General features: G+C 36.3%; 1 protein-coding gene across 1 annotated transcript; it reads right to left on the bottom strand.

The window, feature by feature from the left end:
- Window positions 1–1,978: 1,978 nt before the first annotated feature.
- On the bottom strand, window positions 1,979–6,389 carry LOC130013565 (complement factor I-like). Its single transcript, XM_056102273.1, has 3 exons — window positions 6,245–6,389; window positions 4,326–4,538; window positions 1,979–1,992 (listed from the first exon to the last, which is right to left on the bottom strand). The coding sequence occupies exons 1-3, from the start codon at window positions 6,387–6,389 to the stop codon at window positions 1,979–1,981; spliced, it is 372 nt and encodes a 123-aa protein (XP_055958248.1).
- Between the last annotated feature and the right edge of the window lie 19,155 nt (window positions 6,390–25,544).

Below are 25,544 nucleotides of genomic sequence, written 5' to 3'. Positions count from 1 at the left end.
CTACATCATTTCCACGACAAATGACGTGACCAATTGTACACGTACAGGAGTCAGGGCAAGGGAAATCACAGAGTAATTCATCCTCACCATGTGGACAGTCTTTAACATTGTCACAGATTTGCGAAGCATCAACACAGATAGAAGATCTCTCGCATCTTAAAAATCCAGGACATGAATAATTACCTGTGAAAATTGGAAATAGAAAATGTAACTACACCGCATTATCGAAATATTAAACTGTAATGTACTAGTCTCGGTCACCCAGAACTTCCTAGTCTTCAACGTACGGAGGGTCTGGGACCGTTGTCAATATTTGATGAAAAGTCTATAACCCATGCGTAACCGGGAGTTCGGTTTTTAATGCGGTTGACTGGCCAAGTCAAGTAAGAGTTGTGCCCCTTCCCCAAACAAATCCCATAATTCTTGCATTAATATAAACAAACATGAATTGTGACGACGAATTAGGATTAATTTTAAAAAAACCCCAATAGATATCGCCGATGAAAAGAGAAATTTCACAATAAAAAAATAAGCGCGTTGGATATTGAACTGGCATGCAAATCATGCAAATGGATTTTTTGAAATGGCATTCTTGAATTAATTTCATGGGCGTCAACAGCTTGTTTTAGGACTAGTTACCTCCCTTAGACATTGTGTATGATAATGTAAAAGACCGGATAATCAGCTAGAATATTTTTCTGGATGATAGAGACTAGCGGGATGCAAGAGCTAAATCGGCCTATTGCTGGTCTTTTTTAGGCCTGAAAAATGTTATATAAACTATTAATTAGACATGCATTAACATGACTAGACCATAAACAACCCTCAGTGCCATCTGATTGGTTCGATTTTCAACAAATTTAAATCAACGGCAGATGATGATTAACTGTAAAAATGCATAACCGAGACTCTGTTTATTATCATAACAACGGTGACAATGACAATCGAGGCTAGACTATAATTACTTTCGCCATTATCTCGGCTCAGAGTAGAGTAAGTTTACTGAAATTTTCAGCTTATTACCGTTACATTATCAATTTTTATTAACTATTATATAGAGAACTGTCAGCTCGTTATCTAATCTTTAAGTTTAAATTGTTTTGTATTGATTTTGTCAAAACAGTAATTTGTCTGTTCCGAAAATATACAATAAATATAAATTTGACTTTTAAGGAGAAATAAAATTTAAAGTAAATATTAATATACGTACCACAGTTAATTTCATCTTGATTATATAAACAATCTGATTTACCATCGCATACCAATGAAATATGTATACAATAACTCTTACTGCATTTAAAATAACCATCGGGGCACGTAAAAGTTTCTGTTAACAAAAGGGTATTGAATGCTTCATAAATTTCTATACAAATAGAGACCCAATTTAATCACATCACTTTTATAAATGGATGATTGTTAATCTCGTTTGCGATATACACTGAATGTAATAATTTCAGCCCACGACGATAACACGTAAGATAACACTCGAAAGAAATTAAGGATTTTATGTTGTTGAAATAGGGCCGCTTGGTCAAAGCTCCGTTAACTTTTAACGATTCGTTAACATGGATTTAATGGATCGTTATCTTTAACTGGGGGCGTGGGGGGGGGGGGGGGTAATTCGCTTGTGCGTAGGTTTTTTTTTTATTAGTGGGAAAAAAAACACGAGGTCGAACAAGGGACCGTACTCCTTGTCACGAAACCACGCCAGCTGACTCAATGACAGACCGTATGATACAGCGCACACGTTCGTCTGTTGCTGAAAGTCCCGTTAACTTTAGCATGTCAGTCGAAGTATATCCTTAGCAAAAAAGTCATAGATTACCATAATCAAATTGACTTTCCATCAACAGACATTTAACGGGCCGTTAACTAGCGACACGTTAGCAAGATAACGATCCGTTAGTTTAAAGGATCGTTAACATAACTTAGTTTTTAGCAACCGGCCCATGGTGTATAAAATGTAGCTTTTAAAAATCTAGGCTTTCAATTCTGTGGAAGAAACAAATATATACCAAGGTTGACACCTTAACAGTGTTTGGGCATCATGACTCTAAAATCCTGAGATCATTTGATCGTGTTCAGCAGACAGGGTCTACTAGAGATCGACCAAGTATTGCGGGCTATCGGCGACAATGCCTCAACAAGACCGTACATTATTCTGCATATCTGTAGAATCACACGATCTGTTTCCCGTACTGCTGCTAAGGTGATGGGGTTTACATGGGTTCATCAGTGTTGACATTGTTTGTCGCAGACTATGCTCTGTCGAAATCCGACATTAAGTTAGACAAATTGGGGCTTTCACCCTTTGTGCCTATAGTGTAAATTTGGTATGGTCCCGGTGAGTTGTTGCTGATTTACATGGGTCATGCCTAAAATTACATTTCCGCTACATTATGTCTCGACCGCACTTCCATGTTTGAACTGACAAGGAGTAGCCTTCTCTGATTTTCACTCACATGCGAAATAAATTATTGAAACACAGAGGCATATCCTTCTATTCCTGAAATAGCCTAGTTTCTGCACCGCCACACGCAGAATACTCTGTCCCGCAGTTTAATCGAGTGAGCGTAAAATACGACACCTAACATTCCTCTATAACCAAATACGACACCTAACATTCACCTATGACCAAAGCAAGAAATATTGCCCGCCAGTAAAGTGTCTGAATTGCGTCGGACCTATCCAGAAAGAAACCCCACCTTATCTCTTTTTTTAATTATACGTCTGTGCTTTGGAAAGACTTACCACAATCAACAAGGTGAGTAAAATCCCGACATCCTTTGTATTGACCAAATCCGTCTGGTACCAGTAAACATTTATCTAATTGTGATATAACATGGTCGTTATCACACAAAACTCCTTCTGGTTTCCTTTTTTCTGTAGAATAAGCATTTTTCTTTTATAAAGATCAAAAAGGTCATTTCAAATTTATTTAGTCGTCGATTATAATTATAGTTGCAAGCCCCCCCCCCAAAAAAAAAAAAATCCCCAAACACAGTACACAATGAAACCAAAAATTATTTTTAAAATTTGAAGAAGAATGTCAGTAAAGTTATCTTTATTAGTTTGAGCATAATTTTAAAGTACCTTCTTTACAAATCAGAGGTCCAAGCATAAGCTTTACGTTTGAATGTGTCACGCCTTGGAAAACTATAAATGACATCGGCCCATGTAAATATCCGGTGTCTGCCAGCCATTCATGTTCATCGACGCCATACCATGCAGATAGTGGAAGAGAAAAAGTACACCTGCATGATACCAAAAAATTAGGCTTTTAGATTTCCCAACATCAATGTGATAAATGCTGATTTATATTTGATTAAAAACATTTACTTCTATTGCTAATTGGATTAAAATAGAAATATATTAGTTGGTGGAAAATTTGTAGTATCTATTTGCTGAATCATGGTTCTGAATCATGCGTATACCTTATTTGGGAGCCGCTGTGGCTTGGTGATTAAGTCGCTAGCAAAGAGGTCTCGGGTTGGTTCGCTGCATTAGCCGAGAGAATTCCTCTGGATTTTAAGGGGCGGTTTCCCTATGTCAGTGGTGCAAAGGAGAGCCCAGAAGGCGTGGTTTCCCTTTGCAAACTCTAGTCGGTCGGGTGAAACGAAAACCAAAGGGTCCGTATACACGTTGGTGTGTACGCAAAAGCCATAGACGGCTGTCATGCCCATCACTGCAATACTAAGAGCGGGGTGGGGGCGTAATATCAGTATAAATGATTGTGAATCCTCAAATGACTATAGAGACGTATACAAATACAAACATAATAAAAGTATCTTATGATTAGGACTGTTCGGCCCAAAATATATCCTAAATAGGAGTTACCCTTTCCTAAACAGGGTACAATATATCATAATTAGAACTTATTGTTTCCTAATTAGGACTCCCATATCCTAATTAGAACTTATTGTCTTCTAATTAGGACTTAATAAGAACTTTAAAATTCAATTGGCCTTAACACGTTTTCTTGCGCCTGTTCTTATATTCACCAAGTGGAAATACTTACCCCTTCTGTTCAAATGAACAGCTGTCATATACGAAACATGAACAATTTGTGTTTTTGGTTAATGATTGTACATTGATAAAATCAACTTTATCAGTATAACTGCTTTCAATTATCATATAATGTTCGCAGGATATGTAGTGATGTTGTATTATACGAACGTCATTCTGGAACTCTGGTTTCAATGGGTCGTCCGACTTCACAAATGTCGTCCCCTCTAACGAATGGTGAAAAATATTGTATATGTCCTTTTCATGACTAAAATCACAAATTACGTTGAAAGTTATGTCCTCGTCAGCTACTGGGATACCCGCCATATTTGTCGACTGATGGATGGCATAAACACCCCTGTTAGTGAAGCCATTTTTATAATAATCGGAACAAGAGCTAAATTTTCTACCGGAACATCCCGAGATTTCATCCTCTCTTGTATTACCCTTACAATCAACCTGGCCATCACAGACCCGTGATTTAGGTATACACGAGCCATCATAACATTGAAACGAATCACTGGAACATTGATCTGCAAAAATAATATCAGAGCTTTAAAACACACAGTAGCTATATTCTAAAAGTAAAGACTGCGTAACCAACAATAATATCAGAGCTGTAAAAACACAGGGTAGCTATATTTCAAAAAGTATGAAAAACCAGTAAACACGGCGTAACAAAAAATAATGTCGGTGCTTTAAAACAAGACGATAGCTATAATATTTCTAAAGATACGAAAAGCCAGTAAACATGGCGTAACCAAATATAATATCAGAGCGTTAAAACACGTGATAGCTATATTTCTAAAAGTATGAAAAGGCAGTATATAAAGCACGACAAAACAAAAACAATATCAGAGCTTTAAAACACATGGCAGATATATGTCTACAGGAATGAAAAGGCAGTAAACACGGTGTAACCAAAAGTAATATCAGAGCTGTAAAACACATGACAGCAACATTTCTTGAAGTTGAAAAAAAACACTCGCCATAACTCCTGTCATTTTATTAACATAATAAAATTGGTTAATCATGATTTTTGTATTGGAAGTAAGAGTTCAACTATACTGAGGCAGGATTATCATTTTTTAAATATGTTTTTCTATTTTACATCGTCATTCTTCAGATGTATATATAGTTTCTAAGGCACTATCCAAATTTAATTATACAGTATTTATCATGCATTCTTTACACCTTCATTCGTTAGAGTCGATATTCAAACATAAATAAACATTGTTTCTATGCGACGAATCGAATGACACCACCGTGAATATAACCACACTGATCAGCAGTGAATATTCGCTAGGCCGCGATAATCAATGATAAGGATGACATCGATGCGACTTAATGAGCCACAAATAGTAACTTTTTTCATCCGACAAATTAAATTCCAAAACATTTTTTTTATGTATTTGTAGGTAAAGATTATTTTCTATTTAGTGTAAATGGGTATTAAAATGAGTAAAAGGCTCCATTTCGCCCGAACCAGTAAGGTCTTTTGTAAACAATGCACGCGCCATTACGCCGCGAGATGAGACGTCACGTGTTCAAGGTAGTCATATTTTACAGAGATATTAGAAGACTTTCGTAATCCTCTGTGAAACAAATTGGAATATTACATCCATATAAAACAGACAAACCACAATTTTCTTCATCTGACTCATCTCTACAGTTGGCCGCCATATTACATCTTTTATTTCCTGTTATACATTCTCCATTTTTACATTGCCATTCTTCTGATGTACAGTTTCTGGGTACTATTCAAATACAATTATATAGTATTTATTCTTCCATGATTGTATGCAGTATAGCATGTAATAAATCAAAGTAAAATTCTTTCTTACATCAGTAATATAACGTCTATTCCACCCAAACCACAGAAAAAGTTAACTCCCCTTAAGCAATTGCCACATCACACGTTGACGAAGTGGTGCGTACACATGCCACTAGAGTGTGTATAGACTTTAGATGACCTTAGAAAATGGAACAATGGAGTTTTATGCTTTTGTGACCTATATAAAATATATATTTTTAAAAGACGACCGAACTTGGCGTTCCAGGGGAAACAGTTTAAACAAAGCAATATGCTAAATCTAGGTTTTTTACAAGAAAAATGTTTAGATTTATTCAGCTCTTTCCCTTTCTATACAAATCCATTTTCCTTTTATTATAAATGGATATCTTCCGTAAGGATACTAACATAATTCCATGCACCAATAACTTATAAAAATCATATTACCGCATCGAATTTCATCTGAATCGTCACCGCAGTCGTTTTTAAAATCACAGTAAAAAGCTCGAGAAACACAGCGACCATTTTTACAAGTGAAGCTAGTATTTGGGCACGAATGACTGAAATCTAGAAACACATAACCATTAAACATACATTATGCAAGAGCTAAATCTGCCTATTGCCGGTTTTTCTTTAGGCCTGAAATGTTATCTAAATTATTAATTAGACATTAATTAACTTATCCAGACCATAACCAACTCTCGATGTCATTGCTAGCCTCCGATATTTATTGGATTAGGATCTAATTTGCTGCTCAACTTTCATTCATGATTTAATCATGAAATGGATAATCGAGACTATGTTTTTTTTTTATCGTACCGACTTTAGTTCTGATGACGAGGCTAGGCCGAAAATTCAATTGCTAAATTCTCGGTTCACAGTGGATCAATTTGACTGAAATTTTCAGCAAATTCCCTTTAAATAATTTAGTTTTTAACTATTATAGTGAGAACTGCCAGCTCTTTATCTAATCTCCCATAATGTATCTTAAAAAAAATTACTTGAAAGCTAAATACAACTGGCGAAATTACAACCGGTATAATTACAACAGATTGTCAACGCATGCATGTATGAAGAATACAATCCACAAAAAACACCAACGCATAGTAAAGCTATTATCCCCTCAAAAATGAATTAAAAACAACAGTCACTTTAGCTTTTCTTGTATGGATAGTCATATAAACCTAAATATATAATATTATTACAATATGGAAACGGTTCAGTGGATCAAACCATGATGTCTTGACAGGGTTAATTTTAATTGAACCCCACAGCACAACAGACGGAATGTTGGGAAAGCGAAAAATTATAAGACCATTTTTTTTTTATCCATTTCTATCCATTTTATCCTATTCAAACAATTTATCAGGTGTTTTTTTTATTGGAAAATTAGATAATGCATATTTGACAGCAATTTCTGACATAAAATGTTTCTAGACGTTGCTGATGTTGTTAAAGTGGTTCGCGACCTTTAAGCCATAAAAGAAACAATAAATGAAATGAAATGGGATTTAACGTCCTACTGCTCCTGACTGGGCTAATGAAGGCGGGTATACGCCATACAGTGTGCTATGAGGGAAATTGTGCCCGGCAAGCGGCACTATAGTCTACTCTTATATCGAATTCCAACTGCCAGGGGATCTATTACGTGCACGTCAATGTATACACGGGACCTCGGTTTTTCGTCCCATCCGAACGATTAGACAGTTGTCCTTGTCAGGCCCTGCGTCCTGCACCACAAACAAGGGGGAACTACATCGGAAAATCCCGATGGACTTTCTCGGCCAATCTATAGCAGGGATCGAACTCGTGGCCACCAGGCTAGTGAGCCAGCGTCTTACCCACTTACCTACACAAAAGAAACAATATGGACCGATAACAAATCGTTACAGTATCCTTATCTCCTTGAGTAAAACACGTCATCTCCGTATGTCCATCTACGAACCGTAAAGTAACACGAATCGAATAATTTAGAGTAAGGAAACAAGCGTTGATCGAAAGAAACCCTTAAAATTACATTACATTTCTGACAATCGTAATGATAGTTACTTTGTAAGTTCTGCCTGCCTTATTGTCAACAATTTACAAATCATTATTTGGGAACCACGGTGGCTAAGTGGGTAAGACGCTGGTTCGCTAGTCTGGGGGTCGGGTGGTACGAAAAACCGAGTCCCGTGTATACATTGGCGTAAATAATATATATATGCAATTGGAATTCGATATAAGAGTAGGTCATAGTACCACTGCCCGGGCAAAACTCCCCTCATAGCACACTGTCTGGCGTATGCCGGTCCTCATTAACCCAGTTGGAACAGAACAGTAGGACGGTAAACCCCATTTCATTTAAATTCATATTGTAATTGTTAATATCTTATTATGTTTGCTTACTTACCACAATGATTTTCGTCACTACCATCTTTGCAATCTTTGTTTCCATTACAAACAAATACTAACGCTATATATTCTAAATTATCACACATAAAAACACTTTGTTTGTCACTGAACTCAGGATCTTCCTTATTTATGGTGATATCTACAAAAATGTACCCACATAATATTTAGTATAGTAAAAAATTGGCACAGCACGTACTAAACATTTCAAGGAATTTTTCAAAATTTTCATCAACAACGTTGCCTGGGAGCATCTCCACAAACCCTAGGTGCAAATTCAAGGTATAAGTTACAGAAATATGATCATATAAACACGAGTATTATGTCATGTTATCAGAATTTAAATATGATCTGCGTCATGCGAGAATGGGAGAGAGCGAAATTGGGTTTAACGTTCAGCCGACACACGCTAGGTTTCTTAACTAATTTATTTTAATAATTCGCTTGCGCGTAGGGATCTTTGGCAGTGGGGCTGGGGGCGGGGGTCATGGAGGTCCCGGAGAAAACCCATGAGGTGGGAACATGCGACCCTTATACTCATTTTCGCGTACAAGCTGGGGAAAGAAATCATGCCACACGACTAGACAGACCTTATGATCCAATTCGGCAATCCATTTGGAACATGCGACCCTTATACTGGCCATAAGAGAGAGGGAGAAATGGAGTTTAACGTCCACTCGACACAAATTAGGTCATTTCGGGACTAACACATGGTTCAATTTTATTTCAATAATTCGCTTACTCGTAGGGGTCTTTAGCAGTGGGAGGAAACCGGAAGACCCGGAGAAAACCAACGAGGTTGCCATTCGGCCATAAAACCCCTATCTGGTTATGCATGACATTTTCATGACGCTTAAATCTATGGTTAGCATTAATTTAATTAGGACATTCTAGGTACTTCAGCTCATGAGATAATTAAGATTACCAGAGTATATTAGATGTATTTGCGACGATCTCCGGCGTTCACATACAAACTGGTTAACTTGATTATAAGCACACGGCACATCTTGCCAAGATTTGACAAATCTACCAGAAGTTTTCTTCATCAAAACACAGTTTTCAGATCCAACACCATCAGGTTGATTTTTTTCCCTAAACATACCAATTCTTATATTTTACATAATTTCTTTCAAAATTATTTTTTCTAATTTCGAGTGAAGTATTTGTAATTTATTGTATAAAATGATCTACATGGTTTAATTATATCACATAGTCCTCTATTTTCTGTTTGGAAATTAATTTAAAAACAAAATTAAGATTGTCCCCATTATTTTAAATCATGAATATTAAATTATTTACCAGCTAGTATATGATAGCGGGTTACCATTTTCCCATCGCAGTTGGTCATCTCGTTTACGTAAACCTGTTTTTAAAAAAAAAAAAAAAAGTATCTATGACGAATACGCATTATAGAATAGCCAGATAAAATAACCCCAGCCATGTTTACAGAGCATTTACGCCAAGATAAAATCTACGATATAAAATGTCACATCCCATAATAGTATTCACAAGAGGTAACATCATCCAATAGTCCAATGATAGACATTAAAAGGTAAAATGTCAAATAATGTAGACTTCCAATAGTGGACGCCACAGGGTGAAACCAGGGGCGGACATGGGATCGTTCCCCTTGGCCTGGCCAACTTTCCAGCGGCGGTAAGTGGCACTTTCTAGAGTATATCCTGATATTTCTAGATATGTAAAAATTTGGCTTGTGGCTACCAGCAGTCTCATCCAAAACGACTAAATTCAAACTAATAATGACACCCAGACTAAAAGAAAGGGCCACAAAACTAAGTTAGAACATTAAATTCTGTATGGGGCCTCCGAAAATACTATATTCAAAGGCCTCTTCATTCTCAGTCTACCCCTGTAGTAAACAGTGGAAGATAAAGGCCACTTAAGGAAATATCAGATACACATTATAAGAGAATACTTGACCTATATAAACATCTGGAGATGTAATATTCCATTTTGTCGTCAGAAACGCGTATATTGTTTGGGTTTCTTGTTCGCTTTCAAGGGAAACAAGATGTCCGCTGGCATTTCTACAAATCTCTGCTGCCTGTACCCACGATATACCCTGCCGTTTACTGTAAAGCGTGTAACAACTCTGTTTATAATTAATCCACCCTTCCTCACACGCTTCGCCCGTTTCTAGAAAATAATATTCAAAATTGTTTAGCAGACGATCCAGATTTCAGAACACCGGTAAACGGATGTTTTCTGATCACTGAGTGTACAGATTCGTGAAATGCTTGTGAAACATGAATTTAACCACCAAGAAATATACAATTTACCAATTAACTAACTGCATTTGATAACGTCCGGTATCTGGGAGTTATTATTTCTTAAATTGCTTCATTAGAACCAGTGCAGGTTAAACTTTAAATGAAACTGCTACTCTACAGTTTCTAAAATATGCCACATTCTGCACAGTCTGTATAGTTTAACGGTCGAGTGCAATACATTAAGTAATATATTGATATTGCACGAGTGTGTTAGCACGAGGGCTATGTGTAGCTTAATGATCGAGAGCGAGACATTAAGTTATATACTGATATTGAACAAATGCGTTAAGTTAGCACAGTGCTATATCTATATTACGCAATGACTTGCACGAGACCATTAAACTTAAAATAAAGACACTATCCAGCACGTGCATTTCAATGAAATACGTAACGCGGGTCCAATATCTCAACTAGTATAAATAATGTACGCGTGGCACATTTGAAACAATGGTACGCCAACATCAAAGGATTACGTCACATCTGTATTTTAAATCTATATATATATATATTAGGCAATGTCTTGCACTAGACTATTGAATAACTTAACATATAGACACTATCCAGCACGTACATTTCAATGTAATACGTTACGCAGGTCCAATATATCAGCTAATATAAATAATGTACGCTTCTTTGGCACCTAGAAATGGACACAAATTTATATACATGTAAACTGATTTACATTCAATCGTTTCTGTTTTTCCTATGTTCGGCGAAATACGCAGAAAGTCCAAATTGAATGGCAGTCTTTGGCGTCTGGTAATACCAGTCTACACCTTTAGTATTTTCCCGTGGGATATGTTTAGCCTCGCACATCGAGTCGATTCATTATAGATGGCGCTCAAAAGCAGATGTCAAGTTTAAATTGTTCATTTTGTCTTAAATATTGGATAGCAGAAGCCCATTTTTTCACAGTACGATAACAACATCAATGTTCATTTAAATTGACCAATAAGTCGTGTTGGCAAAGTCGAAGAGAGTGTGGATGATTTTGAGTTAGCGACTTGCCTCCTTTAATGTAGTAATCGTTAAAAATACTCCGGTGCTAAAATAATTATAAGAATTACCTTTGTCTTCGATAGATTGGTCTACGGTCTCAAAAGAATACCTGAGCAGAAAGCCAGTACCCATCTTACTCGTCGCAGTGGTATCAAATTCAACCGTAATTTTACCGAATTTAGAGAAAATAGTACGGGGTGGATGGTTGAAGTTGCAGTAACGTCCTATAGTATTTTTCTCTCCCAAAAAATCTGTATCACTAATGGTTATGGAACTTTCCAGGCATGTTTTGCCTGAACTCATGACGTTAAATTCCAGAATTTCTAATTTCACATAGTTTCGCAAAATATTAGGAGCTTCAACAGTCCAATGACATGCACGAGCTGGCTGGTAATGTCGTGGAAAGTTCATAGAACTTATATAACCACATTTATCAGTACATATTTGTGGAGTCTCGGGACACTCATTAATAGGATTACACCCACCACACTCTTCTGCAATACAAGAAAACAATGGTATGTTTTAATAATGAACAGACAGACGATAAAATTAGTATGTACAGTCAGTAAATTGGAAGCTTGGGTAAAATATGTTGTTATGAATGGTCCTATTGCCAATTATATTGCACCGGCGATCGTCCTGTGTCTAAAAGTCAATAAGTTGTTCTATTTCATCAACAAATTGTCCCATTACACAAAAGTGAACACTAATCACACCCCGAGTCCGAAAATAACTCTGACTACGTTTGTCACAAAAATGCCTTAATATCACAAATGCATTACATAAACAGGGTTATGAAAATCGATTCGCAGAGCAAATGTCACTCGATAGAACATAATTTAAAAACTAAAATTATTTTTCTGGGTTCCTTTAAACCCCCTTACGCTGGAATTCCTAGATGTGGTAAGTATATAGTAATATCTCTACAGTTCGGCGTTTCATTTGTATATGTTGAGCGCAGACTGCCGCTCGCGGACAGATTAACTCTGCGCATGCGTGAATCTCTGTCCATTGACTAATCTGCGTGCGCGGAGTGAACTCTGTGCAGGGTATATTTAATCTGCCCCGTCATTAAATGTTTCATCTGTTCTGTACTTATATTTAAATATTTCACTAATTTGTTCAATTTTTCGCTAATCACCTTGTAAATATTTTATTTTGTATATAGATAACATCTATGTGTCCGCAATATCACTTAGGTGGAAACGGACGTTAAATAAAGCTATTTCACACACTGATAATCCGTCTAATCCTACTCGGTATTCATCATGGATCACAACGTTTGTTTCATAGGCGCACGAGCTCGATGACAGTTAGGGGGGACAGAACCCGAAATGCCCGAAAAACATTCGGGTTACAGACGGCGGCGCCGGTCTTCTGCGAGAGCGGAGTACCGGAGCTTACTGTGTAGGAATCCCCCAAGAAAATTTTGGAAAATTTGAGGGTGCAAACGCGTTTTACTGCTATTCCAGTTCATGAATACAGCGACTTCAAAGTGGTCTAATATACCCGAATTAAGAAGGCTGACTTGAATTCCAATCAACCAAATCAATCTTTTACAGGTCGGGAAAAATTTTTGAAAATTTAACTACCACAAATGCGTTTTCCTGCTATTCCAGCCAGTGAATACAGCAATTTCAATGTGGTCCAGTATAGCCACCCTATTCTAGGTTCCCACTGTCGTGCGATGCGTTACGATAGGATTGTCCCTATAAAGTCCACAATCTTGTGCGCACAGATAAGTTCAGATACGTCTCGATACGATCAACACGATTACTACGACTGACCTCAATATATGATAAGACCCGACAGGATCACCACGATCACCTCACGATTAAAACCACGATTTTACTGGCAGCACTAAATGACTAAGCGTGATAGTGGGAACATAGCATAAGGTGACTGATCTGAATCCGAAACATCCATACGCATACACGTATCTGAGGATTTATGTCCACGCATTGCACTTCGTAAAATATTTTAAAAAATCTGTCAACTGTTTGTTATTAATGTATTATTTCAACTATACAAAACTAACATTGAAGTGTACGGTAATGAAAGCAAATATTTTTGAGCAAATATTTCAGTGACGTGATCAGTTGAGGTATAGCGAAGATTACTGCGGACTCGAACTTAAATCTTATTCTTAGCACACACGATAATTATGCAGTGATATTGAAATTGATTTGTAAAATCATTACAGACAAAGTCGATAGAGGACAGATCCTACATGGGTCGTCTATCATCCTACTTTGAATATTTACTTTGATCCTTAAAAACATTGAGGAGTAATCAGCGCAAAGTTGACAATCTGCGCACCAGCTTGATACACGCAAATTACCCTCGCCCAACATATACATATACTTGCTTGCTTGTATCATCCAGAATCGCCTTAATTATTCATCTTCAGAAAACCTATATAGCCTACATTTATAAATATGTGCTGTAAAGGTTAAAATGTATCTTACCATCATAAGAAATATTAAATACAAAGCCACGAGCCGGAACGTTTAATGATGTAAAGCAAGTTGTAAATGTTAATTTTATAGCATTAGTACTAGCCCTTAATCTTGAACCTATAATATAAGACAACAAAAATCATCCAAAAATAATATCCTTACTTTATAATATGTATATTTAAGTCAAAGAATCGCCCATACAAATCAAGTAAGTATATTTAGGTTCATCAGTTTTCTATAAATAATGGCTGAATTCATTATAATGATCCCGTCTTTATTATCCCAGTCGGAGTAGAACAGTAGGACGTTAAACCCATTTCATTTTTTCCGGCGTGGTTCTCCCTTGTCAGTGATGCAGGACGGAGGGGCTGACAAGGACAGCTGTCTAGTCGTTCGGATGGGAGGAAAAACCGAGGTCCCGTGTACACATTGGCGTGCACGTAAAATATCCCTTGACAGTTGGAATTCGATATAAGAGTAGGCCGTAGTGCCGCTGTCCGGGCAACATTTCCCTCATAGCACACTGTATGGCGTATGCCCGTCTTCATTAGCCCAGTTCGGAGCAAAACAGTAGGACGTTAAACCCCATTTCATTTCATTTCATTTCATTTCATTATACTGATAATGTGTTTATTCATGTTTTAAACCGATCCATTTTCTGATATTTATTTTTATTTCCGTCTTTAGGCAGTAAATGGTAAAAAGCTTTATTTATTATTTTCTCTGTTGTGTACGAAAGTTTTATGAGAATTATTTTTTATTCAGATTGCGAGTCCACTGCATTAAAGGAAAATCACTATCCACGGATTATCAATTATACATCAATGTGTTAATATTTGTATTCAAACACCAGTCCGCTAAAGGTTGAGGTGCTTCAATTCTGCATTTGCTGAACTAGAAGTCGAACAAACAAAAGAAATTACAAGATATTTTCACTGCTCGTCGATTTTGCAACTACTGTGTGGCTACTAATGGCAATTTTCTTTCTCGATGGAAATTTGCTTTGAAGGAAGATAATGCGTTGACTGGGCCCCAATCGCTAATGCTTTTTTAATAAACAATATTATTATATTCATAAATGAATGGGATTGGAGAACAGACATGGCCTATTTAACTCCTCTCCTATAAATAATAATAATAATAATAATAATAATAATAAAAAAAAACAGCGGTTTTCAGGCAAGATACGCCCACATCCAGCAAGAGATGGATAGAGAACAAGCTAAAAAAAACCCGGGATTCTTCGAACAATCAGGGACCATAATCCAGGAAGATATGGTCGGAAATGCGCAAAGGACTCAGATTTTTGGGATATAAACATATTTTAAGTTTCATCAAAATCAGATAAAAATTGTGGCCTCTATAGTGTCCACAACCTTGGTATTACATACTTTTACACTATTTGGGTACAAGGAGCGGCCATTTTGTCCGGCAGTTTCGGTGTAAGGGTGATATATTTGATCGGTTTTTAAAATCGGATAAAAATTGTGACCACAAGCTAAAAACACGATTTTGTGTACAATCAGGGGCCATTATCCAGGATGTTACGGTCTGAGTGCAAATATCGAACGGGACATAAACATATATTTTTAGTTTCATTAAAATCTGATACAAATTGTGACTTGTAGAGGGTCCACAACCTTGGTATTAAGCACTTTTACATTATTTGCGTACAAGGAGCGGCCATTTTCACGAAATTCGAACTCAACCGTCATCAGGGTGTAAAGGTGATAAATTTGAACTTTTGTTTTTAAAATCGGATAAAAATTGTGACCTCTAGAGGGGCCACAAGCTAAAAACGTGATCTTTCTTACAATCAGGGGCCATATCGAATTCCAACTACCAATGGATATTTTACGTGCACGCCAATGTGTACACAGGACCTCGGTTTTTCGTCTCATCCGAACATGAAGTAAAGTGTGTGATGAAATAAAAACTAGGGACAAGAGAGATATGGATCGTTTGTGTGGGACAGTGTAATGTTTGGTATCCTCGAAGATATGACCGCAATTACATTCTGGATTGTCAGAGATGTGTCTTAGATGTTTATGCCCATTGAGCTCACTGCGCCTGGGAGACGAAGGCGGCTGTGTATAATTTGGTTCTTTCTGCTGCCGACATAGAAAAATATGGGGATGATCTTGGTATCTGTAGCTTGTTTTAAAGCTAATATTTGAGACCTAGAAATTGACCCAAATGGGTCGCAACGCATATGATAATGTAATCTGATTGTATATAAACTGATTTACATTCAGTTGTTTCCGTTTTGATTTTTTCAAATCAGTTATGTCCAGCGAAATACGACACGAGTTTCAGACAAATAGCAATTTCTAGCGTCTGGTTATTCCAGTCTATTGCTCTCCAGATAAGATATGGCGTCACCGTTTGACAGGAGTTGTGGAATATGTCTAGCCTCGTTCTTTCTGGTCACTAGTTACAAATGACGCTGAAACACACCATGATACATGATTCGTGTACCAATGGTAAAATGTATATTTTGTCTTAAATATTTGATATCAGAAGCCTACTTTTTCCTGGTAAGATCACAACATCAATGTTGATTTGAATTGACAAATAAAATTCGTAGAGAGAGAGAGAGAGAGAGAGAGAGAGAGAGAGAGAGAGATGAAATGAAATGGGGTTTAACGTCCTACTGTTCTGCTCCTATACTGGGCTAATGAAGACGGGCATACGCCATACAGTGTGCTATGAGGGAAATTTTGCCCGGGCAGCGGCACTATCGCCTACTCTTATATCGAATTCCAACTGCCAAGGGATCTTTTACGTGCATTCCAATGTTTACACGGGACCTCGGTTTTTCGTCTTATCCGAAGGACTAGACGGCTGTCCTTGTCAGGCCCTCCGTCCTGCATCACTGACAAGGAGAAACCACGTCGGAAAATCGGGATGAACTTTCTCGGCCAATGCAGGGATCGAAATTTAACCTAGAGGGCGCCTCTGAATTAAATCTTGCTCACAGTACATAGGACCTGTTGATTCAAAGATAGTTTTTATGCAAATATCTCATTTTTAGTGAAAAGTGGACATAGAACCAGTTAATCCTCAGCCCACGATTTATTCCTTCTTAGTAACTGAATAAAATGGCAATAAGAGTATTATTAAGACGACACTTCTCATCCGCGTCTTTGTGTAGTGTTGATGCCGCGGGTTCAACAAAGACCTTGCTTCCTATACAGAGTTATTAGATTTTCTAATTCAGTCCAGGATAGATTTAGATCCATTTTAGAGGACATCAAAGTACTCGAAGAACTGATCTATATAATATAGATCAGTGACTCGAAGCGACAGGAGAAGACATCTTTAATCAGGAATTCTGGTTGCCAAGTCAGATATGACGTCATACGGCGTATGACGTTGTCTAATATAACGTACTTTGATTGGCTATTGCATGAGTTGGTCGGATGAGAATAGAACTGATCCTATCCATGCAATAAGCAGTCCATCCGACCATTTGTCTGATAAGTTGGTCGGATGCGACGGTTGCTTCCGACGGTTGTATGGATTGATTGTATCGTGTAAACGCCGCTTTAGCAACTTTAAAATCTTTAATTGAGCTTATATTAGTAAAGGTGGGGTCTAGTGTATTCCTTTCTTTTATTGTTGAGGGGATAAAGGATTTTGAAAAAGTTGATGTTGTTGTTCTTAGGGATAACGCTCTTCGTCTACGTCGTAATTCCAAGATGGCTGCGATAACGTCATAATCAGTTCTTACATTAGTTACATACATGTATTTCTATGAGTTCTTCGCCCATAATCATCATTATTACGCCGGTACTGGTTTTGTACGCTCCATGATCTTTGTGGTTCGTGAATGAGAAAATGAAATGGGGTTTAACGTCCTATTGTAATGTTCTACTCCTATACTGGGCTAATCAAGACGGACATCCGCCATACAGTGTGCTATGAGGGAATTTTTTGCCCGGGCAGCGGCACTATGGCCTACTCTTATATCGAATTCCAACTGCCAAGGGATCTTTTACGTACATTCCAAAGTATACACGGGTCCTCGTTTTTTCGTCCCATCCGAACGACTAGGCAGCTGTCCTTGTCAGGCCTCCGTCCTACACCATTGACAAGAGGAAACCACGTCGGAAAATCCCGATGGACTTTCTCGGCCAATGCAGGGATCGAACACGCGACCTCCGGGCTAGCGAGCCAGCGTCTTACCCACTTAGCTACCGTGGCTCCCCGTGAATGAGAAAAATGTCAACGTAGTGTTAAATAATAACAATAAAATACCTATATAACGATCCTGATCTGAGTAGTTTATTACCATAAAAGCTGGATAGCGTACAGGAACAGTCTGTGTCTGTATTTCTTTAAGATCTGAACATTTTTTATACGGTCGGCGCTCCCCAAGGTTCCATTTTAAACTGCTAATTACATTACTATCATACCCAAGGGCCTTTAAAGAGCATAAACGGTCATATTACAGAATGTCTATAAGGTTTGGATAAAGGTAAATCAACAGCCCCTGCTCATATCAAATATATAATAGGCTATATTATTTTTTTTATAATATAGACATATAAAAGTAGCCTACTAATATTTAAAGGACCTAAATCGCTAATATTTGGGACCTAGAAATTGACCCTATTGGGTCGCAACGCATAAAATAATGTAATCTGATTGTATATAAACTGATTTACATTCAATTGTTTCCGTTTTGACTCTAATTTCAAATCAGTTATGTCCAGCAAAATTTCTAGCGTCTGGCTATTCCAGTCTATTGCGCATGCTCTCCAGATAAGATATGGCATCACCGTTTGACCTGAGTTGTAGAATATGTCTAGCCTCGTTCTTTCTGGTCACTTGTTACAAATAACGCTAAAACGCACTATGGTACACGATTCGTGTACCAATGGTAAAATGTTTATTTTCTCTTAAATATTGGAATCAGAAGCCTACCTTTTCCCGGTAAGATCACAACATCAATGTTGATTTGAATTGACAAATAATTCGTGTTTTCAACGTGTAAGACTTTAGATAATACTGAGTTAGAGACTTAGCTACTTTAAGTTTAATTCGCTTACACGTGTCTTCTAAATTAGTGAAGACTGTCCCAAAATGATTTGATTTGAAACGGAAAGACATACTATTATTTCATAGTCTAGTGTCTAACTATAATAGGCAAGATTAACATGAAAAACACAATATGTTTAGTGTGTTCAGCTATACCTCTTTGATCCAGGTAAAAATAAAGCAGTGAATGTATTATTTCGATTACAGCGATGGGATATACAGACACTATAGTGTTAAATTTCTATTTCGAAAGATTAGGCTAAAGCCCTTTATTTGCCAACACTAGCTTTATTAAAATGGTCACTAAATTTTCTAAGGGGTTTAGTCATTTTAAGATAATTTGATATCTGAATTCGAATCTTAAAAGAGCTAAGTCTCTGACTGAGTATCATCCAACGTCTTAGACACTGAAAACACGAATTATTTGACAATTTAAATCAACATTGATGCTGTGATTTTACCGGGAAACTGGAATAACCAGACCCTGGAGATTGCGATTCGATTGAGTGTAAATCAGCTTATATACATTCACATTGCATTATTATATGCTTTGGGACCCATTTCTGTCAATTTCTAGGTCCAGAATATTAGCGATTTAGCTCCTTTAAGCAATACGCAAAGCCTTCCACCCCACTAAATCGCACACTTTTTTTTTTTTATCCAAGACGGAAATAAGAATTAATGCAATATCATACCTGTGATCGTGAAATACTTAAATCTAATATATCTAAGATGAGATATGTATTAGCTGGTACTGTAATTATAAATATCATTTCCATCCCAACATCATATAATGGATAGGAGGGCGATGATATTAAGCCACCGGTAGTGTATATTTCTCTTTTAAAAGAGTTTTCTTCAACAACACCTACAAAAAAATAGTTCATGAAATTGTTCAATGTGTTTATGGAACGGAAAAGAAAAAGAAAACAGATTACTAATTACATAATTTTTTTTCCTTTATAGAAGATCAATTTTTTGGCTACTATCTGTTGCATTTCGTCCAATCCATGCTTTTCAAATGAAACAACCCCCCCCCCCCCCCAAAAAAAAAACAAAAAAAAACCTACGAAAATTTTAGATGTTCAAATTAATTTGATGTATGGCATTACATACAATTGGGTTTTAGGTATATTACACTATATCAACTATGTTATTGTCGTTAGAGATAAAGTTTCCTATCGGCTTGTGGTCCTTTCATGTAAATCATTCTGCATAATGTATCGAAACTAACGTACCATCAATACAAATCCTCTGTCCATACATACTACTTTTGTCACCTGTAAGTACCATTTTATCAAGAAAATGGTGGTTATATCTATGAGGAATACGAAGTAGACACGAACCGTTCTGGAACTGTACTGAATTACAAACCGGGCTAGAGCTGGTTTTACATTTTTCAATACAGTCGTTTATGTCTGAGACCGCGACAGATTTTTCGTTATTAGCTAGCGGCAGGTCCAACTTTTTGCCAGGTTCCACACCAAATCCAAACTGAATACTACTGTCGGGACATTTAACATTCCTTTGAACTAGAATTAGAAAAAAACCAAATGAAGGTATAATAATCTTTTCTAAGAACTGACCGATGACGAATTACGCCACAATCGCGACTAAACATTCTGATAATGCATTGTGGATTTAAAGAGACTTTACGTGACGTGAGCCCACCCCGTGCCTTAGTTCCAAATCAATACTTGAAAACGTTACATAACTTCTCATCGGCTATAAAAAGTTAGCTTGTTAGTTCGTTAAATTATCTGTGACAAAAAGATCAGATGAAAACCTATAGATCCGTAAAATTTTCGAACCGACTGTATTATCCTTAAAGTGTTAAATCCGGTGCAAGATGCCAGAATAATGATTAAATTTAGACAACACACAAATACTTTTTTTTTATTAAAGAAAATATTAGTCAAAATATTTCATATGGCTAAATCCTATCTTAAACCGTAGCCATTTAAAATTTAGTTGGTTTCCTTTGATTTCACACTGCCATGTCTGTTATATACTATATATATATATATTATACTATTTTGAATACACCGTACATATGTCCAATATTATTACCGTCTAGAATAATAACGAAATAAATCGGTCTATAAGGAGGTAACGCATATTCTTGAAAGTGGACCTTGCCGAATATCATTGCACGATGCAAACTTTATAAACTTTATAAACGATGCAAACTATATACAGGATAGGTGCTAATCACAAAAATTGAAATTATGAATAAATATGTAAATAGTTTACCGTAACGAAGACAGCCAACAAGTTCCAGTTTAAGACATGGTGAATGATGATAATCTACTACATCTATTCTCAGGAATCGAGTTAAAATATCATTATCAAACAGATAGAGTTGTTCCGAAAAAGCTTCAACAGTGTAGGTAAAATACTGGAATATATTACAAAAATAAGTTTCAAAAGTTTAGGTAAAATATTGGAAAATATAAAAACAAAGTTTCAACAGTGTAGGTGAAATGCTGGAAAACATAATACAAGAGCATCGCTATCGCTGCAATATACGTCCACATTCATGTTTTGATTGATATAATAATATGGTACTTTTTAAAATGAAAAGCATGAAATATGAAATGTCTGCAATGACTACAATATGACAAGAGGCAAAAAATGCTAGGCGTTCGGTTTGTTTTGCCCAATTTACAGATTAAATATTAACAAAAAGTGGGTGTGACACCGCCCTTGGGGGTCAAGGCATGCGCAAAAAAAGGGTATAAGGAATAAGTATGAAAAGTTTTCAAGAAGATCCATTAAGAATTGCGGCCTGTAGGTGACACACAGGCACACAAAGAGAACATGGGAGTGGCTCTTCCCCTGGGGGTTGGGCATGTACCAACGAAATGCGCCCTGTAGATGACAAACAAGCAAAAGCAAAAAGTGTGCGTGACTCTGCACCTGGGAATCGGGCATGCACCAAAAACAATAGGGATCATCCTTAGGGTATACGAAATAAGTATACAAGTTGCGCCCTGCAGGCGACCCACAGACACACAAACATACACACAAACAGCCCCCCCCCCCACACACACATACACGCGCAGGGGCGACGGCATACTACGTCCACATTCATAATGTGGGCGTATTAAGTAATACGTGTGAGGTAAAATTCAAACGATAATAAAGAGTGTAGCATGAGTGGGATAAAATATCTTAAAAGATAATAAAAATTAGTATGTGTGATACAAAGTACTGTAAAAGATAATAAAAAGCAGTATGTGTGAGATAAAACACTGCAAAAGATAATAAAAAAGCAGCATATGTGATATGATTTGATGTAAGATTGTTTTTTTTTTAGAAGAGGTAAATACTATCCATAAGGATATCGCAAATACTGTTTACCTCGTAAATGCTTTTGAAGCATTTGCTGACGTAACCCTAACTCATTAAAGCTGCTCGTCAAACACGGGTTGCTTTGTCTCGCTTCGGAAGGTTGAGAAGTCGTTTAGATCAGTTAGTAAAGATTCTTGCATTAATTCGGAATTGTTCATGTTCAACTGGAACTTAATATTTCCAGTCTTTGTTCATGTTATGTATTGTTTTTCGCTTCAATGTACAATAGTCATAGTCACATACCATTCATTGTATGTTAACCGATAAACCTCGTTAACATAGTATATCAATTAATTAATTACAGTACCTTTATCATTTCATTAGTATCCTGAACATTCGTTAGATTGTCCGACCTCATTCCATATTTAACTTGAAATTTCTTCGGGTATTTTCTGATTTCGTTCTGCTTGACATCACTCATCCAAAACCCCTGAACAATTGTTGGTATCAACAGATCTATCTATATAAAATTCCATTTATATAATTATATATAATCAAGCAGAAATTGGTCGTTTTCATTAATGGTATACTCGCAAACTCTTGGGTTTATTATTAATGATGTTTTGATTGACCTGCTAACCTATTGTTGACGGTTTTCCTAATATCCAATTTCAACATATTTTTTACCTGTACATATGGTTCATCATCTGTTTCCGTGGCACACCAGCCACCATTAGAATAAAGGCGAACATTAGTGGAAGGGAAATTGAGAGTTTCTGTTGATACTTGTATTTGATCATCCAGTATTCGACCAGTTGTTAACCCCAGTGATTTACCACATTTAGTTGCTGTAATGAAGAACTGAATGAAATATCTTAAACTCGAATCATTATTTCATGAACTGGACTTCTGAGTGTATAATTTAGTTTGACTTTAAAAGATCGCTTTCATGATTTATTATGATGATGATTATACTTAAATTGATGTGTATCTTCCATGGTCCCTCTACGTGATCAATGTGCCTATATAATTATATTACATTGTAATTTGTTTCTTAAAAATATACTTAATTCACTATATTGGGAGTAAATGTTATTCTAATATAAAGACAAAATGAGTCCAATCTTACCTGTTCGCTTTAGAGTAATCTCTATAATGACAACATCATTGTTCGTGGTTGGTACAAGTGTTGCGTATCTACCCTCCAGAGTTTTGTAGCAACTATCTGAATAATCTGCAAAGTTCTTCATTTCAAATGGCTTTGTACAGGCTAAAGCAGACTTCTCCAAGAAATCAAGCGGGTATTTGCTGACATAAAGTATGCCACGATAGTCCAACTGAGCCGATCGTGCTGAAACAGTTTCGAATATATAAAGTATTAAAGATAGTACCGGTAGCATCAATACAGAGAGTAAATAAATATATACGTCACATTAGCACAAGAACACTTGGGATTGACATCGAGGAACATGTAGATCAAAGGTATCCGTTCTTGTATTTGACACTGAGCTACAATACACTCAATACATTATTTCTTTAATTTAAATTATCTAATCTCACATTCCCTAATTGTTTTAATAACAAAATTGGGTTCGCTGGGTTTTATGTGTCGATTTGTTTTTGATGATGACAATCTGTTAAATTAATGAAACCGATAATTTATATAATTCTGTCAGCATACTTACGATGTTTAGAAATTGTAAATGCCGATATAAGGTAGGTAAAATCTAAGTCAATTTGATACCATCTAGGCGAATTCAGGTCCATGCCAGTGTATACTTTAAAATAAAAACATACAAGCATCATGTATAGAAAATAAATTTTAGAATGTCAAAAGCTGTGTTATTTATCTGGGTAACTTAATTAGAGGCTTTAGTATAAGGAATGCAGTTTGCATTTCTACATTTTATGATTTAAAAAAGTACGTTCCAGTTAATCTTCAAAAAATGTTGTAGGAGAGAAACGCATTATTTCACGCGTAACTTTATCGTAATGTTTGTATGTCTCTGCCAACACACACAGACAATTAAATTACTTTACACTTACGTGATACACCCTTTAAAGTGAACAAATTAAACGTTGACTGGACCATTGATAAAGTGTGACCAGTATATGCTGCAAGAAAAAATATACACCTGTCTTTAATCAACCCATAATTGCATTTTAGAGTCCGAGGAAATTTCTGTATTCTGATACACAGAGCCACTGATAGACATTTGCATATGTAATTTTTCAATCTAAAATGTACTCAAATTATTTCACATTTTAAACATGCATTATGACAGAGCTAAATCGGCCTATTGCAGGTATTTCATTTTGGGCATGAAATGTTATCTAAATTATTAATTAGACATTTATTAACTTATCCAGACCGTAATCAACTCTCGATGCCTTCGTCAGCCTGTGATACTTATTTTATTTGAATACATTTTGTGACGGATAATCGAGACTTTGTTTATTATCATACTAACGTTAGTAATGACGAGCGAGGCTAGCCGAAAATTGAATCGCTAATATCTCGGTTCAGAGTAAAATAATTTGACTCAAATTTTCAGCATATTTTGTTTTCATTATCTATTTTTAACTATTATAGCGAGAACTGTCAGTTCTTTATCTAACCTTACCCAGTGCACCTTAATATATTATCCCGTTTATATCGTCTGTGGAGGATATCGAATGTTGACAAATATTTATAACTTTGAACAGAATTGAAGCAATTTTGTACTGGTATCCAACTTCCAAAATAGTGTAGTTTCTAGGAGATTAAAGCGATAACTGCATTTTTTAAAAGTCATACATGATATTAAAGCCATTAAAATATTTTAAAATAATGTCTTATAAAGCATTGTATTTATACAGTCTTGCATTATTTAAGAATGACCCTATAAATCCTATATTCAATATTGTTGGTTAATGATACATTATGGGAGATTTTAATAGAGAGTTGGCCATTCTTGCTATAACAGTTCAAAAAAAGATGATGAAAGAAGAATATATTGAAAATTTCAGTCAAATTACTTTATTCTGAACAAAGTTATCATCATTGTAATTTTTCACTAGAAATATGAGTCAACTCTCTTCACCGTCTCCTAGACTGGCCGATCGTTTGATTGACAGGCGTTAACTCCACCTACATAATCTCGATTATCAAGCAACATTTTCAATGGCTGTGGTACTGTTAGTCATTCGGTTTGAGACGGGGTTACAATTCAATTCGTATCACTACAAATTAAAAATAATACTTTTAATATATAGAAGCGAAAGTCTTTA

Source organism: Patella vulgata, chromosome 7, assembly GCF_932274485.2.
Source record: "Patella vulgata chromosome 7, xgPatVulg1.2, whole genome shotgun sequence".
Lineage (NCBI taxonomy): Eukaryota > Metazoa > Mollusca > Gastropoda > Patellidae > Patella > Patella vulgata.
The sequence above is the reverse complement of the archived record's forward strand: the minus strand, read 5'-3'. Positions and strand labels throughout refer to the sequence as shown.